Here is a 24,753-nt window from a genome sequence, read left to right on the forward strand (position 1 = left end):
AGTACATAAGATTTGGTAATCAGCATAAGTAGCTCGGAATAGAGTGCTCTTATAGTAAAACTGATTTAAATTATCTCCTTAAAACTAGTGAAATGACTAAATTTAAGTTCAAATATAAAAACGTTAGAATAGTTGTAATGTAAAATGCATAGCATGAAATGAGAGATTTGACATTTTAAGAATCATATTATATACATGTATACAAAAAGTGAAAATGCACATCTTTGTATTTGATTATAAGTATGCTTTGAAATTCCATTTAAAGAGGTTTTGTTACTGTTATATTCAAATAATCAAATTGTACAGTATGCTTTGTCAGCCTCACCACTACTGACATTGAGCCAAGTATTTCTTTGTTATGGGGGTCTGTCTTGTTCTGTTCATTGTAGGATGCTTGCATCATTCCTAGTCTCTTTCCAGTATCCTCCCCACGCCTAGAGGTGACACCCAAAATACCTCCAGGCATTGCCAAATGTTTCCAGGGGTCAGAATCACTCTCAGTTGAGAACCAGCGTTCTGGAATGATATCATTTATGATAAGGAGTTACTTATGGACAACGTGACTGGTGGCAGGGGTACAAAACTTTAGTTCTAAAATTGTTTTATTCATATAGGTAATATTTAAAGCATTAATAGGTAAGTAAGTTGTGGGATTATTGTGTAGGTTTGGGAATCAGTCAGTTTTCTTTTTGCAAGTACAGTATATTCCCATGTATAAATATCTTTGTATATGTGGCTTACACTTAAATATATATATATATATATATATATATATATATATATATATATATATGCATGCACACACTCACACACATATATATAAAAGGACACATGAAAATACTTGTTATATATCTTTAAGCACAAGTGAGAAATGCTTGTTTATTGTTAGAAATTACTATGGTTTATGCCTTTTAGAAGTATGGACTTGAAATATTGTCTGTTGTAAACTGATTCTGTTGAGGAATTTTAACTGTTTCATATACGGTTAATTTTAGCTACTACTCCATGGTTTGAGTCTTACAGAGAGACCTTTCTTCAGTCGATGCCCGCATCAGATCATGAATTTCTGAACCACTATTTAGCGTGTATCCTTTCACCTTAGTGTTCTCTTAAAATCAAATGTTTTGGATGTTATTAATCTCAGAAATAGTTAAATGAAGGCAAAATTGTTGAGAGGATATAGAGAATGCGGCAATCTTTTTTATTGATGATGCTTCAAGTTTTTGTTAATTGTTTTGTTAAATGGCATCCTAGATACAGGACTGGTGTAATAAATTAATTTTTGATTACAAAATAAGAATACTGAGGGCTTGCTTATTGTTTTTCTTTATCCCCCAGCTTGAATATTTCATGCTTCATATGTTTTAAGCCATTTTAGAAAGAGAAAATGTAGACTGTCATTGTTAACTGCTTTTGATGATTACCTCAAAATTAATTGCTTTTACAAAAGCGCAAGTTTAAAAACAGTTTTCCATTTTTATAGTAACCTGTTTTATAGCTGTTAACCTCCTTTGACAGTTATGGCTTTTTCTTTTTTTAAATGGGGTTGCAGAGAAAAGTTAAAAGGTAGGTTAAGGTATGAAACTAGTGAAATGGAATGAAGAGGAGCAAGATGTAGCATAATTGTTCGTTATGTTGATTGTTGTACAGTTTTGGTCCATTTTTATTTTCATGGATTTCCTTATTGTAAACGACCTAAAAAACTCAACAAAAAATCTTTAAGGTTTAGAACCAACCTTGAATTACTTAGAAGTGTTGGAGAAATTATTTTGTGCTTGCTGTGAAAACCTATGAAATCATATATACATATTTTTGGCTCAGAATATATCTTCCTAAAGTTTATTTTACTAGGGTAATATTTATCGAGTGATGGGTGATAATTTCCTTAATAATATGGTTTACAAGGTATGTTGGTAGCATCGTCTAGTGAAGCTGAACCTGTGGAACAGTTTTCAAAGTTGTCACAAGAACAACATCGAATTCAGCACAACAATGACTATTCCTACCCCAAGTGGTTTATACCAAATACACTTAAATATTATGTACTTTTACATGATGTAAGTGCAGGAGATGAACAGAGGTAAGCTTTATATTTTTAATTAACTTTTTTCTGTTAAATGATATAACTTTAATTTGGACATGGCTTATTTAAATTTTAGATACACTTTTCATCTAAGAAAGTAAAAATATGTTAATAAAATATTCAACTGTATCTTTTATTCCAGAGTTATAGTCAACAGCTAAGTCACTTTATGTTGGATTTCATTTGATTACCTAACCTTTTCTTTCAATATATACCTGTGTTAGTACAATCTTGGTACATAAGTGCTTGCCATTTTACACCTGTAGGTCTAAGGTGTATATAAAATTATTTCTCATTTTTTCTCTTTTCTCCTTCCCAGTTTTCCTCTAACTTTTCACTTCCTGGCTGTTGCTTGTAGGCACTTCATTTTTCACTCTTTGTTCTCTTGTCACTTTATATTTTTAGCCTTGATGTTTTTCACAGTCTTAAAAGCATCCAAACATTTCTTTCTTATGTTCCCTTTAATATTCCTTATTAGTGATTTGCTGTAGTCCTTTTATCTTTGGGATAAGTGAATAACTTATCTTTAAAAATAAGTTTTAACAAAATAAGATAACATTAAAAGCAGTTTTACTTACGGTTTTGGAGTCTATTTTGACTCTTTGTTTAGGTTATAGATCAAATGAATCTTTTGTTTCAAACTATTATTTAGGTTATGCAATTAAATAATTATTTCTTGCCCTGTTCTGAGCACAAACCATCATCTTTTTAATAAATTTTTCTCTATAGAATGATCTTTAGGATTTTTTGAAATCATAAACAGTCTTTGGCCTGCAGGACAAAGTATACTGTATAAATAGAAATAATTTGAACAGGCTGTTAAAATTAGTTTCCATCAGTTGAGTATGGTATATATCCTCCATATTAAATGGTTGTAACTAGGATATTTAAGAGGTACTTTAAGGATTAGATCAGTGGTTCTCATGTTTAACAGTATCATTGGTAAAGTGACAAAAGTTTAGTTTATTGTACTTAAGTGTATATACATACACATATACTTATATATCTGTGTTTATTCAAATTTATAACTATTTTAGTTAATTCAGTCTTAATTATATAGTGTGTAAAATGATTCATTTGCTAGGCTTGTTATTTGTAGCATCTGCATTTGAATATGATATAAAATTTTCCAGGGTTTTATTTGCACCAGATGGCTGATTGAAGAACATACCTATTTAAACTAGATTAGCTCTAAGTACCCAAGTTTCATTTTCCATCAAAATGTACTGTTTACTTCTTAGGCTGTCTTATCATTTGAATTACATTATCTCCTACCGACTAGCAAGTTTAAAGTATGGAAATCAAAATGCTTTTTGTTACATCTGAGATATAGCTCATGGATATAACTGTCCATGATTATCTGAATTTTGCAAGAAAAAAGGCTGGATTTTATGGAAGAAATACCTTGGCTGCTGTTCTTGAATGTCCTCCTTTCCTTCCTCTGTACTGTGTCCCTTTGGAGACAACCAAGGGAAGGGTAAACTGTGGCAGTGAAAGATGTTTTGTAAGTGTTTGGGTGCTATATTTTTCTGTTGTAGCGCTCATGTTGTTCGATAAATGTGTGTTCTCAAGATTTTTTCAAAGTCATATTTCCTGAAATTAGTTCTCATAGTTGAAAGATTTACTGATCTATAAGTTTGCTGCTGCTCTTTGGAAATTTATAGTGCTTGTTAGCAAATGGAAGGCTCAGAGGCGATTTGCTGCAAATAAACTATTTGGCCTTGTTTACTGTAATTCCCCAAACTAGTTTGACCACCAGAACTCTGTCTGAATAACATAGGAGTAGCTTGCAAAATTTCTGTCATGAAATACTTTGGTAACTCTGTTTTATGGTGATAGCCAAGCTAGCTAAATTTCAGTTAGGATCATGATCTTTATTTTCATTTTTAAATTATTCTATTTCTAATTGTCTGCTTTGCCTTTTGGGGGGTTATTTTTGCAATTTTTTGTATTATTTTAGTGTCTTTTATTGCCTAAGGTGTGCTACCCATTTACTACAAACTTTTTCATTTTTTATTTTAGAGCTGAATCCATTTATGAAGAAATGAAACAGAAATATGGAACTCAGGGTTGCTATTTACTTAAAATTAATTCTCGAACATCTAATCGAGCATCAGATGAACAGATACCAGATCCTTGGAGTCAGTATCTCCAGAAAAATAGTATTCAAAACCAGGTATATGTAAAAAACAACAATGAAGCAAATCACAAAAACTATATTTCAGTCTTATGACATAATGGTATCACTGTAGAATTTTTCATGTCTTGGTTTAACTAGTAGAATTACTAATATTTGTTTTGGAATCTGGCTAAATTTTGTCCATCACCTTGTGGGCTCTTAAATCAGTAGTTCAAAAGCTGTTTTTAACTAATAATAATCCCTTATGTGTACTCCTTTCTGGTATATAATATTAGTGTTAATTGATCTTTTTCTTAAAAGATAAAAAGTGAATTGCACATTAAGAATTGATTGTCTAGACATGTAGAGAATAGAATTTTTGGCTTGTACGTTTAATTCATTATGAATGCTTACAGTCAGTTCTTTATTATCCACATGCTCTGGGGTTGCCTTCCTTCATTTTCAACATGCTGTTTTTATGGCCACCTTTTGGAACTCATACTATTTAGGTGGGTGGGCTTTTTTCCCTAACTTCCCTCTGATTTCCTTTCCTTCTGAATTTTCGGGAAGTGTTTCTTCCTAATGTACACCTTTCTTAATCTAGAGTTCTAGACTAATGTTAACTGTTACCTGTTGGCTGAAGTAGGTGGGTGTATGGTTTCACACTGTCAAACTTTTAAGATAGAATTGTATGCCACTTGGTAGTAGTCAAATGACAAGTTCCTATGATTAGTTCAGATAATCAAGAGTTGACTTTTTTGTTTAGAAGCAGGATTTCTTAAGTAAATGGAAAATATACTTATATTTTGTACAACTACATTATGTACTCTTTGTGATATTTTTTAAAAATATCAATTATAATAGAGTTTATATAACTTGATTTTCTGATCTAAATATTATTTAATCTGTTTATTTGCCTGTTTTTAATATATGGAATTTTTGATCCAGATATAGTGCTATAATGATATTTTACTCACTTTAATATTGAGATGACTGCTGACCTTCTTTAAGATAATGCTGAGGGAAAATGCCTGAGGAAAAAAGAAACAGTTGGATGTGAAGGGACTCTGTTTTTTAAAATGGTCTTTTAGGGCCACGCTCAGAATAGGAACAGTACTGAAATAAGTCAGTTGAGTCATATTGTTCAGTTTGAGAACTTTTGACAGAAGACCAGTAATTCTTACTGGAAGACCAGTAAGACCAGTATGAGTAATTCTACAGCTTAGAACCCTAGAAGCTCAGGATTGGAGGATAATTTAAAGCTTATAAAAATCCAACCCTGTTCTAATGCTTTAATTCCCTTTAAACCTATGAATGCCCTCATCTAGTGACTGTCTTCTCAGGTGACCCTTTCTATGTCTGAACAGTTTGAGGATCAACCAAAAATTTCCTCCCTTTGCTTGTACTCATTAATCCTTTGAGAACCATATCAGTTTTCTATTATGACAACTTTCAAAATATAGGAGGATGACTCACATGTTCCCTTTAAAATTTTTTCAGGCTAAATATGCCCAGTTTTTTCAAATCTTTCTTAAATGATAGTTTCAGACTTTTCTTGTTTTGATCACTTTCCTCTTAAGTTCTAGTTTATATATTTCCTTGAAAGTGTGGCACTCAGATAATACCTCATATTTACTGGCCTGATGGGGTAGTCTGGGTATTTTCAGTTTTTGTTGACTGGGAAAACAGTACCTTTGTATAAACAAACATTGCATTGGATGTTTCTCCCAAACATTTTGATATATTCAGAATGCACTCCAACCTAGTAACACAGGGTTCATGACTAGGAGATTCCATATCATTCCTCTTTTTTTCCCTGGCTTGACTTTAGTAGTCCATCTCTCTTGCCATTATTCCTTACTTAAACATATACAAGATATTCATATAGGCATATATCTATCACATATAAACTGAGAGAGATAATTTGAATTCAGAATAATTAGGGCAGTAGATTGAATGTGAAAGGGAATTTAAGAATATAGTAGGTGTGAACTGGAGTGCTAGAAAACATAATGGAAAAAGTTAAGAATTTGGAGGATTGGAAGAAAAGAGTCTTGCTGTAGCAAATAAATGAGGCTTACAGTTAGAGCAGCCATAGTTGTTGATGGAGATAGTAATATCTTAAACATGATTAAATACAACTGCTAATGCTTTTTATTTTGTTTTGATAGGAATCGTATGAAGATGGTCCTTGTACTATAACTTCAAATAAGAATTCTGATAGTAACTTGCTTTCATTGGATGGATTAGATAACGAAGTCAAAGGTCTTGATATACTTTCTTTAAGTTTCTCTTTTGATTGAAAATATACCCTGTTGTCAAAGCATGCTAATCTTTATAGATAAAAGATGGGGGAAATTTTCATAATGAAAAAGATAATGGGCAGGTTAGCTTTTCTTCTGAAGATTTTATTGACTCATTTGACTTTGATTTTTTTTGAAATTTAAAATTTATTTTAAAAGTGTAATGTATCGCATTTCTTTTAGAAAATTTTGTAGAAAGCAAGGGAAGATAAGATGTACAGCATGAATTATTTCCAAAATTCACATGACTTTGAGAATTTTATTTTTGTATTTTAAATTACGGTTTTGATAGTAGGGGTACCTTTATAATTTTTGTTATAATTTTTCTTATTGCTTAGTTGTGCTATTTGAAAGTAATTCTTTATATTATATAAAAAAATTTGTTTTTCCTCATTTATTAACATGAATTTTTAAATTTCTATTATGTGTAGCAAGTATTAACCCAAGCCCTATAATTTTAAAGGGGGAGAGATTAATGTTATTGTATGTTAGACTTCTAAGATATACAGAAAAATAAAGGATTCCAATATTCTTTTTTTCTGTAGCAATGTAGTAGTAATCACAATTTTCTATTGCATTCTGAGAGTAAAAGAAAGATTTGTTTTTCAGTAGATGGCTTACCAAATAACTTTAGAGCTCACCCACTTCAATTGGACTCATCCAGTGACCCTTCTAACAGCATTGATGGCCCAGATCATGTAAAACCTGCTTCATCATTACACGAAACAAAGAAAGCAAATACTGGGATTATTCATGGTGCATGTTTAACTCTTACTGATCATGATAGAATTCGACAGTTTATACAAGAGTTCACATTTCGGGGCCTTTTGCCTCATATAGAGAAAACAATTCGGCAATTAAATGATCAGGTAAGATTTTATTTTTTTGGATTAGTATTTTTAAAACTTGAGAATATAGTAGTATAAGGTATTTAAAGTATTTGAAGTTATTTTATTTTAAAGATAGACCAATATTAGGGGTTTACTAACATTACTGTGAATAAGGAAATTTTATTAAATCTTAGAACAGGCTTATTCGTTTTCACTAGGCATTTTGCCACCATATTGGACAGTTTTCTTTAAATAAGTGTTATTAAAATGAACATTTGCTCACTATTAAAGCTTTTTACTTATTTAGAATTTTTCTTTTGTATGTAAAAAGAAATACCAAATTCTCATGTTTGTCAACATATTTAATCTTTTCTCTTAGCTAATATCAAGAAAAGGTTTGAGTCGATCTCTATTTTCTGCAACTAAAAAATGGTTTAGTGGCAGTAAAGTCCCAGAAAAGGGCATAACTGAACTGAAAAATACATCTGGATTGCTGTGAGTGAAATACCATTTTTGTTTTTTTCCTGTGTTTTACTCTGACTAATGTTTGACTATATGATGTACTGCAAAAAATGACAATTTCTTCACTTTCTTTCATGTTGGTCAAAACTCAGGTAATGTCTAGGTAAATTCTATTAATTAAGAAGAATAAAGACTTTTAAGTAATTGGATATCTGAAAATAAAGAATTGGGAAAGTCACAGTACGTTGGGTCTTTTTCCCTATTTGTAAAAGATGGAGTTAGATTAGGTATTCATTAATACTCTTCTATATTAAAATATTGTGGTGGTGTGCTTCTGTAACATAGCCTATATTTAGAAATTTTTCTTTAACATGAAATCTTGTTTTAAGGGAAAATAAAATTAACCCATTTTGGATTTTAGTTTTTTCCTGGTTGTATATAAAAGTGGAATTAACCATTACTTCGTAATTTGCCCATGGACAAAGTCCTTGCCTGTTGTTGACAAGTTCTCAATATAGGGCTATACATTATATTAATATAGATCTAACTATCTGTTTCCAGATATCTTTGAGACGTGACACTCTCTCCTTGGAGGTAGAGTTCTTGTAAAACAGGATCCGTTTTCCTCATGTTAATTGACAATTGAGCAGCTGTTAGATATTTTATAATATTTAATGGTTAGAGGTCATAAATTATAAATGAGTTTCTTAACTTATTTTGTATTTACAGGTATCCACCAGAAGCACCAGAGCTTCAAATCAGGAAAATGGCTGACTTATGTTTTTTGGTGCAGCATTATGATTTGGCTTACAGTTGCTATCATACTGCAAAGAAGGATTTTCTTAATGATCAAGCAATGCTTTATGCAGCTGGTGCCTTGGTTGGTATTCTGTGTAGAATAATTTCTTATTTCTGCTACCATAAATAATGTAGAAATTTCTCTTTATGAAATAGCAAACAAAATACATAGGGATAAAGTTGTACTAAAAGAGGAAAAATAGTTTTTCAATTATTCTCACTTGATGAATTTTCCTCAAAATGGTGCATTTAAACAGGGTAACATATGAGGAGTAATTTCTTAGTTTTGATTAGTACCTTCTAATTTTTCATATGTTTCAAAATTTAATTTTAATTTCAGTTATATTTAAAGTATAAAGTTTTTTTTTTAGAAGATGTTTTTAGACTTGAAACTAAATTGCTTGAAATGTTTTTCCTGATGTCGGACTATATACTCGTATTGGTTAAGAACATGTACTTTGGTGTAAGAGACTTATGCAAATTTTTTAACGTCTCTGAGCCTCAGTTTTCTTGTCTGAAAATGTGAATTCTAATGGCATAGGATTAGGTAAGGTATAAGGTTAGCATACTGCCTTGTTTATAAGCAGTCAGAAATCGCTGGCTTTGGTAGTTTTTGTAGTTGTCATGTAAAGCTAGGTATTTCAGAAAGAGTTTTTTATACTTGTTGCCTTATAACCTTTTAGTATTTTGAAAAATTTTAAATATATTTATAATCTGTTTTCTGTGCTTAGAAAAGAGTAAAACTATCATTGTTACTTTCTACTTAACCTTAAAAATATGCAAGCTTACAGGGGTGGCTGGTTCGCTCAGTTGGTTAGAGCATGGTGCTAATAACACCAAGGTTGCCTGTTCTATCTCCACATGGGGCACTGTGAGCTGCGCCCTCTTTTTAAAAAAAAAAATGTAAGCCTACAAAAGTATGAAGAACAAAAATGTATAAGAACTCTAAATACCTCATTGGGTAATTATGTAGACACTTGTTTAATTGTCTCATTTTGCCTTTTTTAATCCTATGTATGTATAAAACTAAAATGGGTAATTTAAAATTGTAAAGCTAAAATCACAAAATTACATTACTCTTCCTTTTTATTTCCATAATATTTTTAATGAAAAAGTCAGTTAACTTCGAAAACCTCCTTCAGTAACTGAAAATGTGTTATGTTCAAGTGTTTGAAAAATTATATGAGTTGTTCTTAGCTAGACATTCTCTGGTCTTTTATTATAGTCATCTAATATAAGCTAACGTGAAATCACAAATACCTAGTTTTAACTCATTAATACCTTAAATTTTACATGATGCACCTGCAAATTGAATGTTTGTATTAGGTTGTTGCAAAAGTAATTGTGGTTTAAAAGGTTAAAAAAATGGCAAAAACTGCAATTACTTTTGCACCAAACTAATAATATAGATAGAAATCTTACAAAAGTATGGCAACAATTTTTTTTTATGGTGCTTAAGCTTTTTCATTTTTATAATAAAATAAATCCTTTGTTTCAACCATTTAGACAGAGTATTAGTAGCAGTTATATGAGAAAGTATAGCGCTGGAAAATATAGGCATATCTGCTATGATACAATATATGCATACTTGAAAACCCTGTAGTCTGTAGAAGTTGCCCTAAAAATAATAGGCCTTGGAGAAAAATAGGCAACAGTCCTCTTAAAACCTATGTATCTTTGTAACCAGAGCACACACCAAAACATTATCTTGGGAGATGACCTGTATGATCAGTCTAGTCAGGCAGCTCAGTATGGCTGGAGGTTACCTCAGGGAATTAAACAAAAACTCAAAACCCATATGTAAATATTGGCTGAGAGTAGGGATGAGGAAGAGGAGCTCCTTTTTACTCAGTAGAGCCTGCCCTGAGCCAAGAGCTGTGCAGGGCTGGGAGTGACTTCTCTGGAGAGAGAGTATGCACCCACCAAAGTATGGGCATTTATTTTTTATTTTCTTAAAATACAGGTTAAAAAAGCTTTTACCTGGGCAAGAGCTGAGTTCAAGGCTTTTTCTTTTCCTATTGGAAGTGGTTATAATTCTATATTTGCTATTTTTGATCCCCTGCCTAAAACATTATGTGTGCATATAAATTTTGTTTGTGCTGATAGCACTTCCCTGTTTATAATACCATTAACATATTAGCTAATTGATAAGGTTAGAATGTGTTATAGTAGAACAGACTGTACTGCCTGCCTTTTTTAGATGAAAATTATAGAAAATATTTGGTTATGGTAACTAGAAAGTTAAAAAATATATACCATGCCAAAACCAATAATAGGAATTCTTGAAGAAATATGGGTTTTTCATAGCTTAATCTGTCATAACTAACTGAAGGTTAAGTAGATCACTCCATTTCTTAATGAAAATCTTTGTAAAATATATTAATTCATTATTGTAGAATATAAGAACTGACTTTTAATGGTTGATTATTGAAGATCATGCAGTAACTTGGGGTGATCATTCTGAATGTTCTCATTATATCTGTAGAAATTATGTCAATTTTGTTTGAACATATATTCATTTAATATTTTTTATAGAATTAAAATGGAAAATAAATTAGAATTTGGGACTGTTTTTCTATAGGATTTTTTCTTAGTACACTTTTATTAATATATATGAATGTAGTATATGTAGTTCATATATAGTAAATATGTATTTTTATACAATATAGTATTATACAATATATTCAATATATATTTGATATTTTTGGTACAATATAGAATCATGTACATTCATTGTGTATATTTAAAATATAAACCAGCTAAGAAAACATGTTTCAGAGCTGTAGAATATTCTATCACATGGATATGATATATTTTCAGTAGGTTTTTTCAATAAATTGTGGAGCAGACATGTGCTGGATGCTGGGGATACAGAAGTATTCTGAAACATATGGTTGATATTGTCACGGAACTCGTGTTCTGTCACATTAAAGGCTTTAATCATATCCCAGTTTTTAGATAATTATTTCTGTATGATTTTCTGTTTTAAAAAAAAATGTTGCAGAGAAATACTTTTATTCATCCTGAGAGTGGGTTGTTGACATTAGCAATTTTTTCTCCTGAATTTCTGAAGATTTCATTTATTTCTAGTTAAATTTTTATTAAAACTTAGTCTATATGAGAGCGTAAGTGAAGACATAATAGGATATTTTACTGAGTAAGAAAGCCAAAACGTGTATTTTAATCTTCATTTCTAAATCTTTTATCACAATTTTATATTGTATGTCATTGAATTAACTAAAGTGATAGACATTGACAAGAGAATGGGTTTTGAAAATGAAATAAAAAGACTTAGAAAATTGACATAGCATAGGTCTAAGAAATAAATCGCCTTTGTGCCTTCTGTATGATATAGGATATAAACTAGAGTATTAAAATATATATAGTGCAAGCTGTTGTGAGCTCTGTTTTCATATTTCGATGCCAACAATTGGAAAGAGATGCACTTTATTTTGTCTCTGTATGGTTCTGTAATTAGTCTGTTCTCTACTTACTGAGGAAGGGGAAAGAATAGGGAGGAGATAGTTGCGGAAATCTTAAGCTAGGCTCACTGGGTAGTTACATATGCTGGAACTCAAAAGTGTTCTTGAAAATCTCATTTAAATACTGAATGACAGACTTTGGGATTTGACTAGAGAATTTAAAAACTAAAAGCATATCAATATATTTTTCAAGTCTGCATTTGGCTGTGAATCATATACATGTGCATGTATAAAAGCCCCCACCAAATTTCATTAGTTTTTAGGCTTCCTGAATGCTAAACTACAAGAATATTTCCCCTTTTGAAGTAGTATAAATAATGTCTTTTCCTCTAGGAAATGGCAGCAGTGTCCGCTTTTCTTCACCCAGGAGCACCTAGGCCATACCCGGCACATTACATGGATACAGCAATCCAGACATACAGGGATATCTGCAAGTAGGTGACTAGAGTATTTATGTTCTATCCACTTAGAGCTAAATTTGGCATTTATGTTGTTATTGGAAATAAATGGTTGTTTGTTTTTCATGCTTTAAACTTAAATAAGCTCCCAAATCAAGTTAATATAGTCAGAGACAAGATGAGGTTATCTTTTAAAACTTGTGTTTTATCCTCCTTTCCTTTCCTATTTTGTTTGAATTTGTGGTTAGGAATTGGTACATGTAATGTTGAGGTTACATATTACATTGAGGGTGATTTATATCGTGGGAACATCTGATCCTAACCACTGTTAATTAGCCAGTAATTAGCTAATTTGAACTTTGCAAAACACAGTTAAATAATAGTCCAGGGAAGAAAATGAGAAGTTCTTTGTACGCATAGTGAGTTCTATTGGAACTCTGTAGGACTTAGAACTTACTGACTTAGAACTTATTACCTGTAATGAGACTATGAATGGTCCAGAAGTAGTCAGAGGAAGTTTCATGGGATGTTTGAGGACTAAACCTTGAGTGATTGGGGTTTGATAGCCATGAAGACATTTCAGAAATTGTGTTTGGCTGGAATAATGTTTTGGATGCACCATTACTAGAGAAAGGGAATAGAGCCCTGACTAGATTAGGGGGATTGTGTACATAAAAAATACTGGGTGATAAATTTCGAAAGGTGGTTTGAGAGAAATCAGTATGGGGAGCCTTAACTTGCATTTATTCTTGTTTTTAAGCTGTAGTTAAAAGTTATGTAGCAGTAAATAGGGAGTTCTGAATATTTGAGTAGAGCCTTGACATATAAAATTTACTTTTCAGAAAGATTAATCTGACTTTTCTATGAAGCATGAATGGGTTGAAAAATGGGTTACAATTTTGTCTTTTATCACATTGAAGTATTAAGTATTACTAGTCATAGCGATATGTTTACAACACTAATACTAATAATTAACATTTAGTGAGTGCTCAGCATTTGCCACTATGCCAAAGTAATGCTCATTTAATCATAAGCCTATGAAATGGTGGGTGCTATTATTATCCTATTTTACAGATGAGGAGACTGAAACTTATAATTTAAGTTGCCCAAGGACATGCAGCTAATAAATGGTGGAGCCAGTATCGAATCCTACCTACTACCATGTTTCCCCGTAAATAAGACCTAGCCGGACAATCAGCTCTGATGCATCTTTTGGAGCAAAAATTAATGTAAGACTGGATCTTATATTATATAAGACCCGGTCTTATGTTACAGTAAAATAAGACCAGGTCTTACATTTATTTTTGCTCCAAAAGACACATCAGAGCTGATTGTCCGGCTAGGTCTTACTTTCAGGGAAACACGGTATACCTTATGTAACATATTTGAGAATATATTTGGAGATTCTGGCAGGAGATACAGCCTCCTGTGAAAGAGGAACCATTGATGGGACCTAAAAAGGAGAAATTGAAGAGGAAAAGGAGCTAGGATAGTGAGGTACCAAGGAAGCTAGTAAAAGAGTTCAAGACGTTTGAGCATTCTTTCTTGAAAAGATTTTTCTTATCTTCAGGAAGCACAGCACTTTTCGAGAGATGCCTGTGGAATGATGCAAAAGTAAAGGGATAATACTAGTGACCCAAATAGCCATAAAAGCCTTGGCAATCCCGTTTAGTTCTCTTGTCCACAACAGATTCTATGCTTTTTCTAAATACATACTTACTGTCATGCATTTACCTGATAATCTTCATTCTAATTTACCATAATTGGTAAGACATCATCAATTTAATAGATATTTTGGGATAACTGGGAACACTTCATTAATCATACATAATCAATTTTAAGAAGCTCCCTGTCTCAGAAATATTAAAATGTAAATAAAATTTTTTTAATATAGGAAATGCAATATTTTGCAATGCCCTCTTCTTAGAAGGTTAGCCTCCTCTTTTTAACTGATGAGACACTGTTTATCCATAAAAGATTTTAAATTTCTTTTCCTTTATGAAGTCATCCCTTCCCTCCTTTCTCTCCCCCAAATCATAATAAAAATCATAACCTGTTTATTATGGTTTATATCAGTTTTTGCTTTTAGATAGAGACTGTGTCATAGAAGTACTTGAGTCTTTAGCATTTTCACTGCCTGACACAAATGATTTTTTTAAATGTTGCTTGAATTAACAAATTCATAAAATCCTGGACTTAGGCTTGTGACTTAATAACTGACTACATAGGGAAATAGAGGAGGAATCAAACATAAATAAGTAAAACAATAATTTTAAACAAAATATTTAAGGGAGTTTATAAAGTTTACTTAAGAAAACTAAGAACTGAATATATTTGAGCATATGTGAGTAGGAGTTAGTCTTTTCTGTTCATTAGAACATTTGTATATATTCATAAATACCCTCTAAGAAAAACTGTGATTTGTAGAAAGTTTATGGCAGATCTACAGTACTTTTTGTAATTTTTGAAAGTAAGTGTAATTTAAAAATATTGTTCAGAATTACCTTCAATTAGTATTTTTTATTGTAATTTTAAGGTTAAGTGGATTAGAAAGTGATCCTTTAAGTGATATAAGGATTAGAAAGTAAAAAGAGAGAGACTTTACTGATGTTTATCAACAAAAGGGTTGCATCTTGTAATTTCACAGTAAGAAATCGTTTTCATTTATTTTTATTATTTTCAAGAATGAATAATCTAATTCTAGATTATTGATGGTAGTTGTCCACAAAGAAACATCACTGCTAGTGTTCTCACAAAGAAGATTTTACTCAGAAATCAGTCAGACAGCACTGGCCCCATGCTGTCTCTAATTGAAACTTCTCAGTGGTACTACTAGAGAGAAAATGTCTAAATATTCCTAAAAGTAGCTAGTAAAATAAAACACACAGTTTGAAATGAGGAAGAGGAAAGAAATACAGGTGAAATGTTTATATTCTTTTCTGTTCAAAGCACATTTTATTTGTGAAATAGCTGCTGCATTTTATTTCAGAAATACCAATTAGGTTCTAGCTTTTTGTATACGGGAAAAATGACTTTGAATTGTATTCTTACTGCAAAATTATGTAATGATAAAAAGTTTTGATGATCTATGAGAATTCTTAGAAGTTTTACTTTTTTAAACCTTTTTGGGAAGTGGAAAACAAGGATATGGATTTCTTTTTACTCAAAAATTAGAATTGGAAACTTATTGAACAGATGGTCACTGTGATGTATTAAGATATTACTGTAGTCCTAATTATGTTTTTCTTGTCTTTTTTTTTTCTTTAGAAATATGGTATTGGCTGAAAGATGTGTATTGCTTAGTGCTGAAATCTTAAAAAGCCAAAGCAAATATTCAGAGGCTGCAGCTCTTCTAATACGGTTGACTAGTGAGGTACTGAAACTGTGTAATATTTAATTAGTATTGTTTCATAATTTTAAAAAAGTGTTTATTTGAGAGGGTGTGCAAAACATAAAATTAGAGGGGAATCTCTCTTTGGGAATTTATAACATCTCTAAGTTACTAGTTGAATTAGTTTTAAATGCAATATTTTATAAAACTGATTTTATTTTATTTACAGATTTTAAGTCTACATTATTATTAACCACAAACATGTATTGTACCTCTTCTATGAATTAGGTTCTGACCTATGCATAACAATATTTAAAGTCACATGCATGTGCATCATTCCTAATATAAAATTGATACTTAAAAAGTAATCTCAGGATTTTTAGATCTTATGTTACTAGTATGAATTTTTTAAAACTCATCTTAAGCATTTAAAAATCTATATTACAAATATTTCAAAAGGGAGAAAAAGTAATCCATTTATAGTTGCTATTGAAGGTTTATAACAGAAATATAACTAAATTTCATTGAGTACAGGCTTGTAAACAATGGTAGTAATTCCTTTGTAAGTATGGTTAAAGACACTTTTTTTTACTGTACACCTGAAACAAAATATTGAATGTCAGCTGTAATTGAAAAATTTAAAAAGGGGGAAGGGGAATAAGAAGTCCAAATTTCCAGGTATAAAACAAATAAGTTATGGGGATATAATGTACAGCATGGGGAATATAGTCAGTAATATTGTGAAAGCATAGTATGATGTCAGGTGGTTGCTGGACTTATCCTCACTTCTTTAGGTTTATAAATGTTGAGTAATGGTGTACACCTGAAACAAATATAAAATACTGTATGTTAGCTATATTTTAATAAATTCTTTTAAAAAGACACGTTTTTTAACATGAATGCTTAAGAAAATAACAAAATCAAACCCTTCCTTTGCACCTTAAATGTTAACAGACACTACGGTTTTAGTCCTTGGATGGCTATACTTTTTACTCTACACATTTTTGGGGTGATCTGTTCACAGTCATGATTTTCAATCTCAAATCTATCTCCAGTCCTTACTTCTTGAGATTTAGATTTGCATGGCCAACTGCCTTTTAGACTTAACTACTTGAGTGTTTCCAGTGCACCTGTAAGTTGACATATCAATAACTAAACTCATAACCTTTCTTACCTTATAGATTGTGATCTTACATTGTGTCATAATCAGCTAGCTCCTCATTTGCTTCAGGCAAAAAGTGCTGGAGATGCTCCTATATTCTCTTACTTGTCAGTAACATAATTGGGGGGGATGGTGGAGGGTGGTTAACTTTTTAAGCATGTTTTTATATCTTCAGATATTATACTTCTCTCTCTCTGTTTTTTTTTTTTTTTTTTTTTAAATCCCTTCTACTATTTTGGTTCATATCCTTAATGTCCTTCTCCTGGTCTGTGTGTGGTCCTTGGCCTCTTTCTTCACCTAATTTACGAGTTCTGATATCAGTCATGTCCTTCAGATAATTGTCTAATACCCCAGGTTGTCCTGAATGTCTCTGAACTGCCCTCTCATATAGCGCTGTAAGACCTCACTTACCCTATTATATTGGAAATTACATTTAAGCTGTTAGCTTTTCCAGGGGAGGGAACTATGTTGCCTTCTGTATTTTTATCCCTAGTGCCTAACACTGGCCTTGGCACATGGTCTATGATTTATAAATGCTTTTTGAACTGAACCATTAATTCTAAAGAGATTTCTGTAAGGTATAACTGACTATGTTAAGAGATGATATAAAATGTTTAATAATTGATATTGCATGAAAACTGACCAATACAAACAGTTGCCAAACATAAACTATTTGATAGAGCTCAATATAGGCTTTTGAGTATGTTGATGTTCTGTATTATATCAAATAATCCTGTGTTTTTTAACCTAGCGATTATCAGTGAATGTAAAAGGAATTTGTGGCTTAGGAGCTTGAATAAAATTTCTTTAAATTCTTCTGTTTGCATTGTAACCTTGTTATTTTGTCATTGTTCTCTTTTCCTTTCCCAGCTCTTTGTTGTTGTTTTTTTTCCACCTTTCTTTTTCAAACCTGGATGATTCATTTTTGTCATGAAATTGTAGGAAAGTTATCTTTGTCATTTGCTGCTTTGGGGTGATGTGTGGAGGCCAGCGGTGTTTCGTTTCCCCAGAAATTGTGATTCTCAACGGCCTTTTCTGCTATACCTTTCAAATATTTTCTTTGAGATAACTTGAAAATAAAGACTGCTAGGCATATGTGTATAACATTGTTAAATTTAAACTAACAATTTGTACTTATATATATTTCATTAGCTACAAAGGCTTTATAATGTCATGAAGTTCACTTAACTTGAGGATAGGGAACTGAGAGTTACACACACTTGACAGTTATGAATTGTGTTTCCTAGATTTTTGCTAATACCATTATAGCAAAAGTTAGCTGTGAGGCCTGGGTGAAAAGAGCTGTACTTTGACTTTATTTTTTGGACTGCACGTTTATGGGCAAGTGGATCTTTATGTTATGCCCTGGGATTCTCAGCATGGCAGAGAAAACCAAGCTTAATGATAAGCCACATTCAGCACCACATAGGATCATGTGTCTGAATTTGGTGCTTAAGACATGATGCTTTTCCTCTACTTGTGTCTGTTTTGAACATTTATTCTGGTCTTATTAGCTCTTTTTGTCTGTTACTGCATTTAAATACAATAAATCAGTTCCTTAGTGGTAGTAATAGCAGCAGTTTTTATAAGTTTCTTCAGCTTGTGAGGAACTGTTCCTGTGGTAAATTGATGAGCTGATAGTATCTTTCCTGTTAATGTCACAATTACGCACATGCAAAGGAAAAAATCTTAGAGCCATCTTTCTTGAGATTTGATTCACCTAACTTTTGTGCAACTAGTGCCTGTATCAGCTGTGTTTTTATGAAAGTGTTTATTGAAGCTTCTAGCTTAGGTGATTTTTTCCCCCAGTAATTATCCTCATATTTTAAGCTTTTGTTAAAATTATCTCTTGGTTATTATCTCTTGGGCACAGTTCATAGGCTGGAGTTCTTGTTAAAGTGGTATCACAAGTTTTTTTCTTAGTTCTTTATAGAACATGTATATAATAGACTTGTCATAGATATGAACTACCACTAAAATAAAATTTTATTCTTCAATTCATTCAAAGCCTCTGCTTTCTAGATAAAACTATCACTGAAATTTTCATTTTTTTTCCATCAGCACTGATGGCTGTTGTTATTCTTTTAAGGGCCATTTTTTCATTTTCAAAGCAATGTTTTTTTCTACTCTAGGTGTCACTATAAGAGACAGAGACTAACAAAGAGCAAAGCTGCAGTGAGATAGGAATGTAGGGTATTCAGACCTGCAGACTGATTCTCAGACAACAGCTTTACTGAATGCACAAGTCAAATTTTGCTTCAGTTAAATTAATACATGCTGTGGATTTCCAGGTCTCCTGAATTGGCCAGTGTCAAATTTGAGAATGCTGAGGTTTTACTGTGCTGGTTTTCAACCAAATTGTACTTTAGAATCATTTACACACCGTCAAAGATACATAGGATATGTTCCTTATCTTAATCAGAATGTCCAGGATTGCTGCCTTTCTAAGTCTGGCAATATAATGAAGACAATTTAAAATATAAATGTAAACACACGCGCCTTAACGGAAAAACTGAAACTATTGAGAAGCCTAAATAAAATTCCAAAATTGAAGAAATAATTAGAGGGAATTACCTGTTCTGTATATTAAGATGTAGGGCTATAGAAATTAAAATTGTTTATAGTGATAACAGTAGAATAATGGATTAGAATGAGAATTTAAATACTACATATGATAGGTGTCATTAAATTTAGTGGGGAGTGTTAGGTTATTCACTGAATGATATTGTGATATCTAGTTGTTTGGGGTTGGATTCCTGTCTTATTCATTACATGATAATATAATTATAGCTTGATTAAGTTATGATGTGAAAAAAATGAAACCAGACAACTTGGAAGAAAATAGAGGATGGTATTTTTATAAATCTAGGAATGCTAACATCCCTTCTTAGTTTGATGCACTATCTTGAAGCCATAAAAAGCAAAGATAGCATGCTTAACTCCTAAAAAATAGACTCTTTCATGTCAAAACTGGGAAATACTATTTGCAAATGTATGACTAAGGCATGATATTAAATGTACAAAGGGCTCTTACAAAGCAGATTAATCACAAAAACCCATTCACAAAAGGGTATAAACAAGCAATTCACAGAAAAAGTACAAAGACCTTTAAATGTGAAACGATTAACAGTCTTACTATTGAAATGTATGTTGAGAAACACAGTGTCATTTTTTTCCTTTTTTTACTAAAGAGGTAAACATTTCAAAAATGATTTTTGGCTGAGTAGAGTGGAAAATATACGCTCTTATATTCTGTTGATGAGAATGTATATTGATACTATTTTTGTAGCAGTTTGGCTATATTGTAGAATTTGAAGTGCATGCATAGCTTTCATTATTAACTCAGCAGTTCTACTTGAAGCAATTTGTCTAATAAAAATATTTGTAATTGAATATTTTTAGAAAGATGTTTATCAAAGCATTTTTGTAGTTACAAAAATATGAAGCAATATTAAGTCAATTGGAGACTGTATTAATAAATTATGGTACAGACATAAAGGAATACAATGTAGCTTCAAAAGAAATGAGAGATGTAGATGTCTTGGAAACATGTCCATGATATTAAGTTTAAAAAGAAAGATAAAGAATTCTCTGTATAATACCAGTGCATAAAAAAGTATTTTTAAGGAATTATTTACCATATGTGATATGTGAGGGAAATGACACACCAATACCATGCTGATAATAATAGTTACCTCTGACAAATAGTTACCTCTGACAAATAGTTACCTCTGGGAGGGGGAAAAAAGATGTTCACTGTTTTTCTTCAAACATTTATTCTTTAAGAAAATAAAGAACCTCTTTTCATTTTTCCAAAAACATTTCCCTAAAAAATAAAGAAGTAAGCTCCCTAACTCTCCCTCAAGTTAATTCTGATGCAAATCCTTGGTTAGGAACTGTTTGTTAATTATATATTCCTGATTTTCCCACTAACTAGCTTTTAAATCTTATTTACTAGAAAAATTACCTGATTATTTAGTTTTTGTAATGAGGGGGTTAAAATAGATAATAGTATCTGCCACTTATGGATGCTTTCTAGAATGCTTCCTCAGATCTGTTTCAGCTCTAATATAATTTTATTATTGCTACAGAGAGTTATAATGATCTATGAACACTTGATGTAACTATAATTTGTTGAAATTATTGCATTTAAAGTCAATGTTTTCTGTTTTCAACTTTCCCTGGGGAAAATAATGGCAGCAGAACACATGGAAGGGCATGGTAAGTTCAGCTTGAGAATAGCTGAAAACCTAGAGAAAGTTTTGGTGACAGTGTTGTTGATAGTTCATCAGCAACCTTCAGTACTTTCTCAGTTATTTTTAAAGTAATGATAGCTCTTTCAGTTGTAAGGTTGTCTTATGGGTGAGGATGTAAATGCAGTATGTGGTTTTCGTAGACACTGTGGTAAGATTCAGTTGAAGTCGAAACTAATTCGAAGTGTACCATTTACTAATATACTTAGAGCAGGTGATAATCTTTTAAGGGGAAGCCACCTGAACTATTTAATGAAAAGCATTCATTTTGGCCCTCTTGAATGACAGCAAAAATTGAGAATTCCTTTTAAATACAGTAAAACTTTATAGAGGATAAAGTAGTAGATTAGATTATTCCATAATCTACACAATTCTGTTTTATCTTTCCTTTTTTTTTTTTTGATGGATGGATGGAAATATGCTATTGGATGTCACAGATCAATTTCCAGAAGAAATTAGATTGGTGTGAATCTATTTTTTTTCTGTGTTCTGTTTTCTGGTTTATCTTTAATCAGTATACTGTATTAAATTCCCAGTTTATATACTTTTTGGCCATTTGAAAAGGGATTGCATTTCTTCAGAGACTTCTTACATAATGCATAGCATAACTAGACATTTGGCTTTATGAAAAGCAAAAGAAAATATTTCATGGTAGAGCATTTTTTAAAGGATTTTCTTTAAAAAATTGTGCTTATTGAAAGAATCATCAAGATTGAATTACCCCTTGATCTCTGCCCTCTGATACTCTTAAGTTAAACATTGAATATGCTGTATGTTATTTTAAGAAAGTAAATGTTTTTTACCAAGTATCTTTTTACTTTTAATTCTGTGAAACTAACCTTCTCTTTTAAACATTCAATAGGATTCTGACCTTCGAAGTGCACTTCTTTTGGAACAGGCGGCACATTGCTTCATAAACATGAAGAGTCCCATGGTTAGAAAATATGCATTTCATATGATACTGGCAGGCCATCGGTTTAGTAAAGCAGGGCAGGTGAGTGTGTTTTCTTTAAAATGAAAATAACTCGTTTTTTATCTTAATCTTTATTTGTTATAATTTGTTGTTTATAAATGTATGCTATTTGTCAGTTTTTAATGATTTAATATTAATCCTAAAAATGGGTAGAAATTTTGTTTTGAGGTATATTGGTAAGGGCATGAGATTTGGATTTAAAAAAATCTGGGTTTAAATCTTGATCTTCTGTTCACAACTTGACTTTGGTCAGGTTACTTCTGAGCCTCAGTTTTTTAAATAAAATTTAGAATTTGTCCCAATTTTTGTAAGGCTAAACCAAATCATACATGTGAAGGTCCAAATACACTGAATGCATTCAAGCAATTTTAACTATTTTTAACAGAGGTTGAGCTCTCCCAACTTGAGCTCTAGTCTTCTGTTGTCTCTCACAGAGCCTTATAATAGTATTTACTAAATATTAAATGAATAGAAATCTTCTGTCTCTTGTCCCTGGAAGCAATTGGGTTGAAAAGATGTTATTAATTTAAAGAGATTTCTGCATCCCCAATTATCCCTTTTAGGATTAATTGGAGGGAGCTTTGCTGGAGACAGACAGTGATAGCAGCAGTGAGATAGTGGTTTACTATAAGTATAGATAGAAGTGTGGATTCAGTAATCATCACTATATTTCAGGGACTGTACTTGGAGCTGAGCATAAAGCCCATAAAACCAACATGGTCTTGTCTCTTAAGGAGTTTTTTATCTAGTAGGGGAGTGTGAGTATTTTTTAAATGTAGTTAATGGGAATTTTTATGAACATACTTAACATTTTTCAAAGTCTGTGTTAACCAAAGCATGGCAGTGTTTTTAACTGTATGTTATTTTAAAAGTACAAAGAAATAAAGGGGTTCATAAATTACTCTCAGCACAATACCCTCTAGGTCCATCTATGTTGTTGCAAATGGTGACTTACTGGTGTTTCAGACAAATAAGTCAGACAAAGACAAATACCATATGATTGCACTTATATGTGAATCTAAAAAACAAACTAAATGAACAAATAAAACAGAAACAGACTCATAGATAGAGAAAAGCTGATGGTTTCTAGATTTGGGGGGCAATTGGGGAGATGGCTGGAAAAGGTGTGAAGGGATTAAGAAGTACAAATTGGCAGTTACAAAATAGTCACAGGGATATAAAATACAGCATAAAGAATATAGTCAATAATATTGTAATCTATGTATGGTGTCATGTGGTACTAGACTTACCAGGAGGGTCACTTCATAAATTATATAAATGTCTAACCACTATGCTGTGCACCTAAAACTAATATAATATTGAATGTCAACTTTAATGGAAAAATTTTTAAAAAGCTGCTCTCGGTTTCTTATAAAAATGCCATGATTTTTAAAAACCAACATTTGAAAATTGGATTCCTTCCTATATTTTTGGAAACTGGCAAGTTAGAAAATATGTGACTCACTATATATTAAATACAACACTGTAAAAATATTTATAAAATTAAATGTATTTTTATAATGATTAATATACTCCATGAATTAGAACTTTTCAGGCTCTAAAGTGGAAAAGAAAATGAAAAACTGTAACTATTATTTTTAACAGCCCTTCTTCCATAGTAAGTGCACATGCATTTGAACATGTTATCCTATTGTTTATCTTTGCATAAAGTGTCCTATTCAGAAATTAACAAAATGTATTAAGCATGTGGTTTCCCTTACTTAGAAGGAAAATCATGTACCCCATTAGGAATGGTCCATTGTCTTATATTTTAAAAAAGTCATCCTTTTTCCACATCTTTTGTGAGTGATTTCATTTGTGAAACTAATGATGTTATTGGAACTGGAAACAGTTACTTTTGTATATAGTGCCTTCTGAAATTATAGGGCGTATTGCTTCTATGCATAGCAAGTTAAAAATTCTTCAGTTGTGGTAGGTTGAGATACATTTGCTAGCTGGCCTAATAATCATCTCTAATTGTAGTTGTTATCTTAGAAAGTTAATTATTCCAAGGAAGTTGGTTTTGCTATTTTGTGACCACTCCCTATACAATCCAAACCCAGGAATTCTTGTTCTCATACATTATATAGAAACCTGAGAGTATGATTAGGAATACAGATCTGTTGTAAAAACAAACATATGTTGTAAAAGCAAACTGAAGTTGGTCAAAAACAGTATCTTCCTTGGAAGATAGGGCACATAGCACACACACAATTGTGACTGAGGCCAGCTTGTTTCTGAGAAGCACCAACATTTCCATTTAAAACAGGTGTGTGTATTGGCAGGCATGAGTGAGGATGACAGAAGAGATTATAGTAATTCCATTTCTCTCAGTCCCCTCTGATTGAGAGTTCATGCTGAATTACTTATCTTTTCCCTAGAAAGTTTTTATAGTTTACATTTTTTCCATTAAGAATATCAACAGTACGAGGCATTTAAAAAGTAGAACTGGCATTAGAAAAGATTAAAATCAATAAAAAAAGTATTTAAGAAAATGATGGGGAGGGTGTATGTGTTTGTGTTCAGTATACCCTAGACAATCTTTCTTATTTTAAAAGG

At 31.6% G+C, this 24,753-nt stretch overlaps 1 protein-coding gene across 8 annotated transcripts in view; it reads left to right on the forward strand.

Annotated features, from left to right (window-relative positions):
- Window positions 1–24,753, forward strand: part of TRAPPC8 (trafficking protein particle complex subunit 8) — a 78,842-nt gene that overhangs the window by 16,572 nt on the left and 37,517 nt on the right. For 2 of the 8 annotated variants that reach the window (XM_074340195.1, XM_019714075.2), the window contains 11 exons: window positions 996–1,085; window positions 1,906–2,080; window positions 4,106–4,259; window positions 6,374–6,467; window positions 7,118–7,374; window positions 7,715–7,830; window positions 8,527–8,677; window positions 12,411–12,511; window positions 15,743–15,848; window positions 21,169–21,189; window positions 22,084–22,215. In XM_074340195.1, coding sequence (XP_074196296.1) covers window positions 996–1,085; window positions 1,906–2,080; window positions 4,106–4,259; window positions 6,374–6,467; window positions 7,118–7,374; window positions 7,715–7,830; window positions 8,527–8,677; window positions 12,411–12,511; window positions 15,743–15,848; window positions 21,169–21,189; window positions 22,084–22,215 — 1,397 coding nt within the window. Of the gene's footprint in view, window positions 1–995; window positions 1,086–1,905; window positions 2,081–4,105; window positions 4,260–6,373; window positions 6,468–7,114; window positions 7,375–7,714; window positions 7,831–8,526; window positions 8,678–12,410; window positions 12,512–15,742; window positions 15,849–21,168; window positions 21,190–22,083; window positions 22,216–24,753 lie in introns of all 8 variants that reach the window. The other 6 variants (XM_074340193.1, XM_019714077.2, XM_019714076.2 and 3 more) reach the window with 4 other exon arrangements.

The sequence above is a fragment of the Rhinolophus sinicus genome, linkage group LG09, assembly GCF_036562045.2.
Source record: "Rhinolophus sinicus isolate RSC01 linkage group LG09, ASM3656204v1, whole genome shotgun sequence".
Taxonomy (NCBI): Eukaryota; Metazoa; Chordata; class Mammalia; order Chiroptera; family Rhinolophidae; genus Rhinolophus; species Rhinolophus sinicus.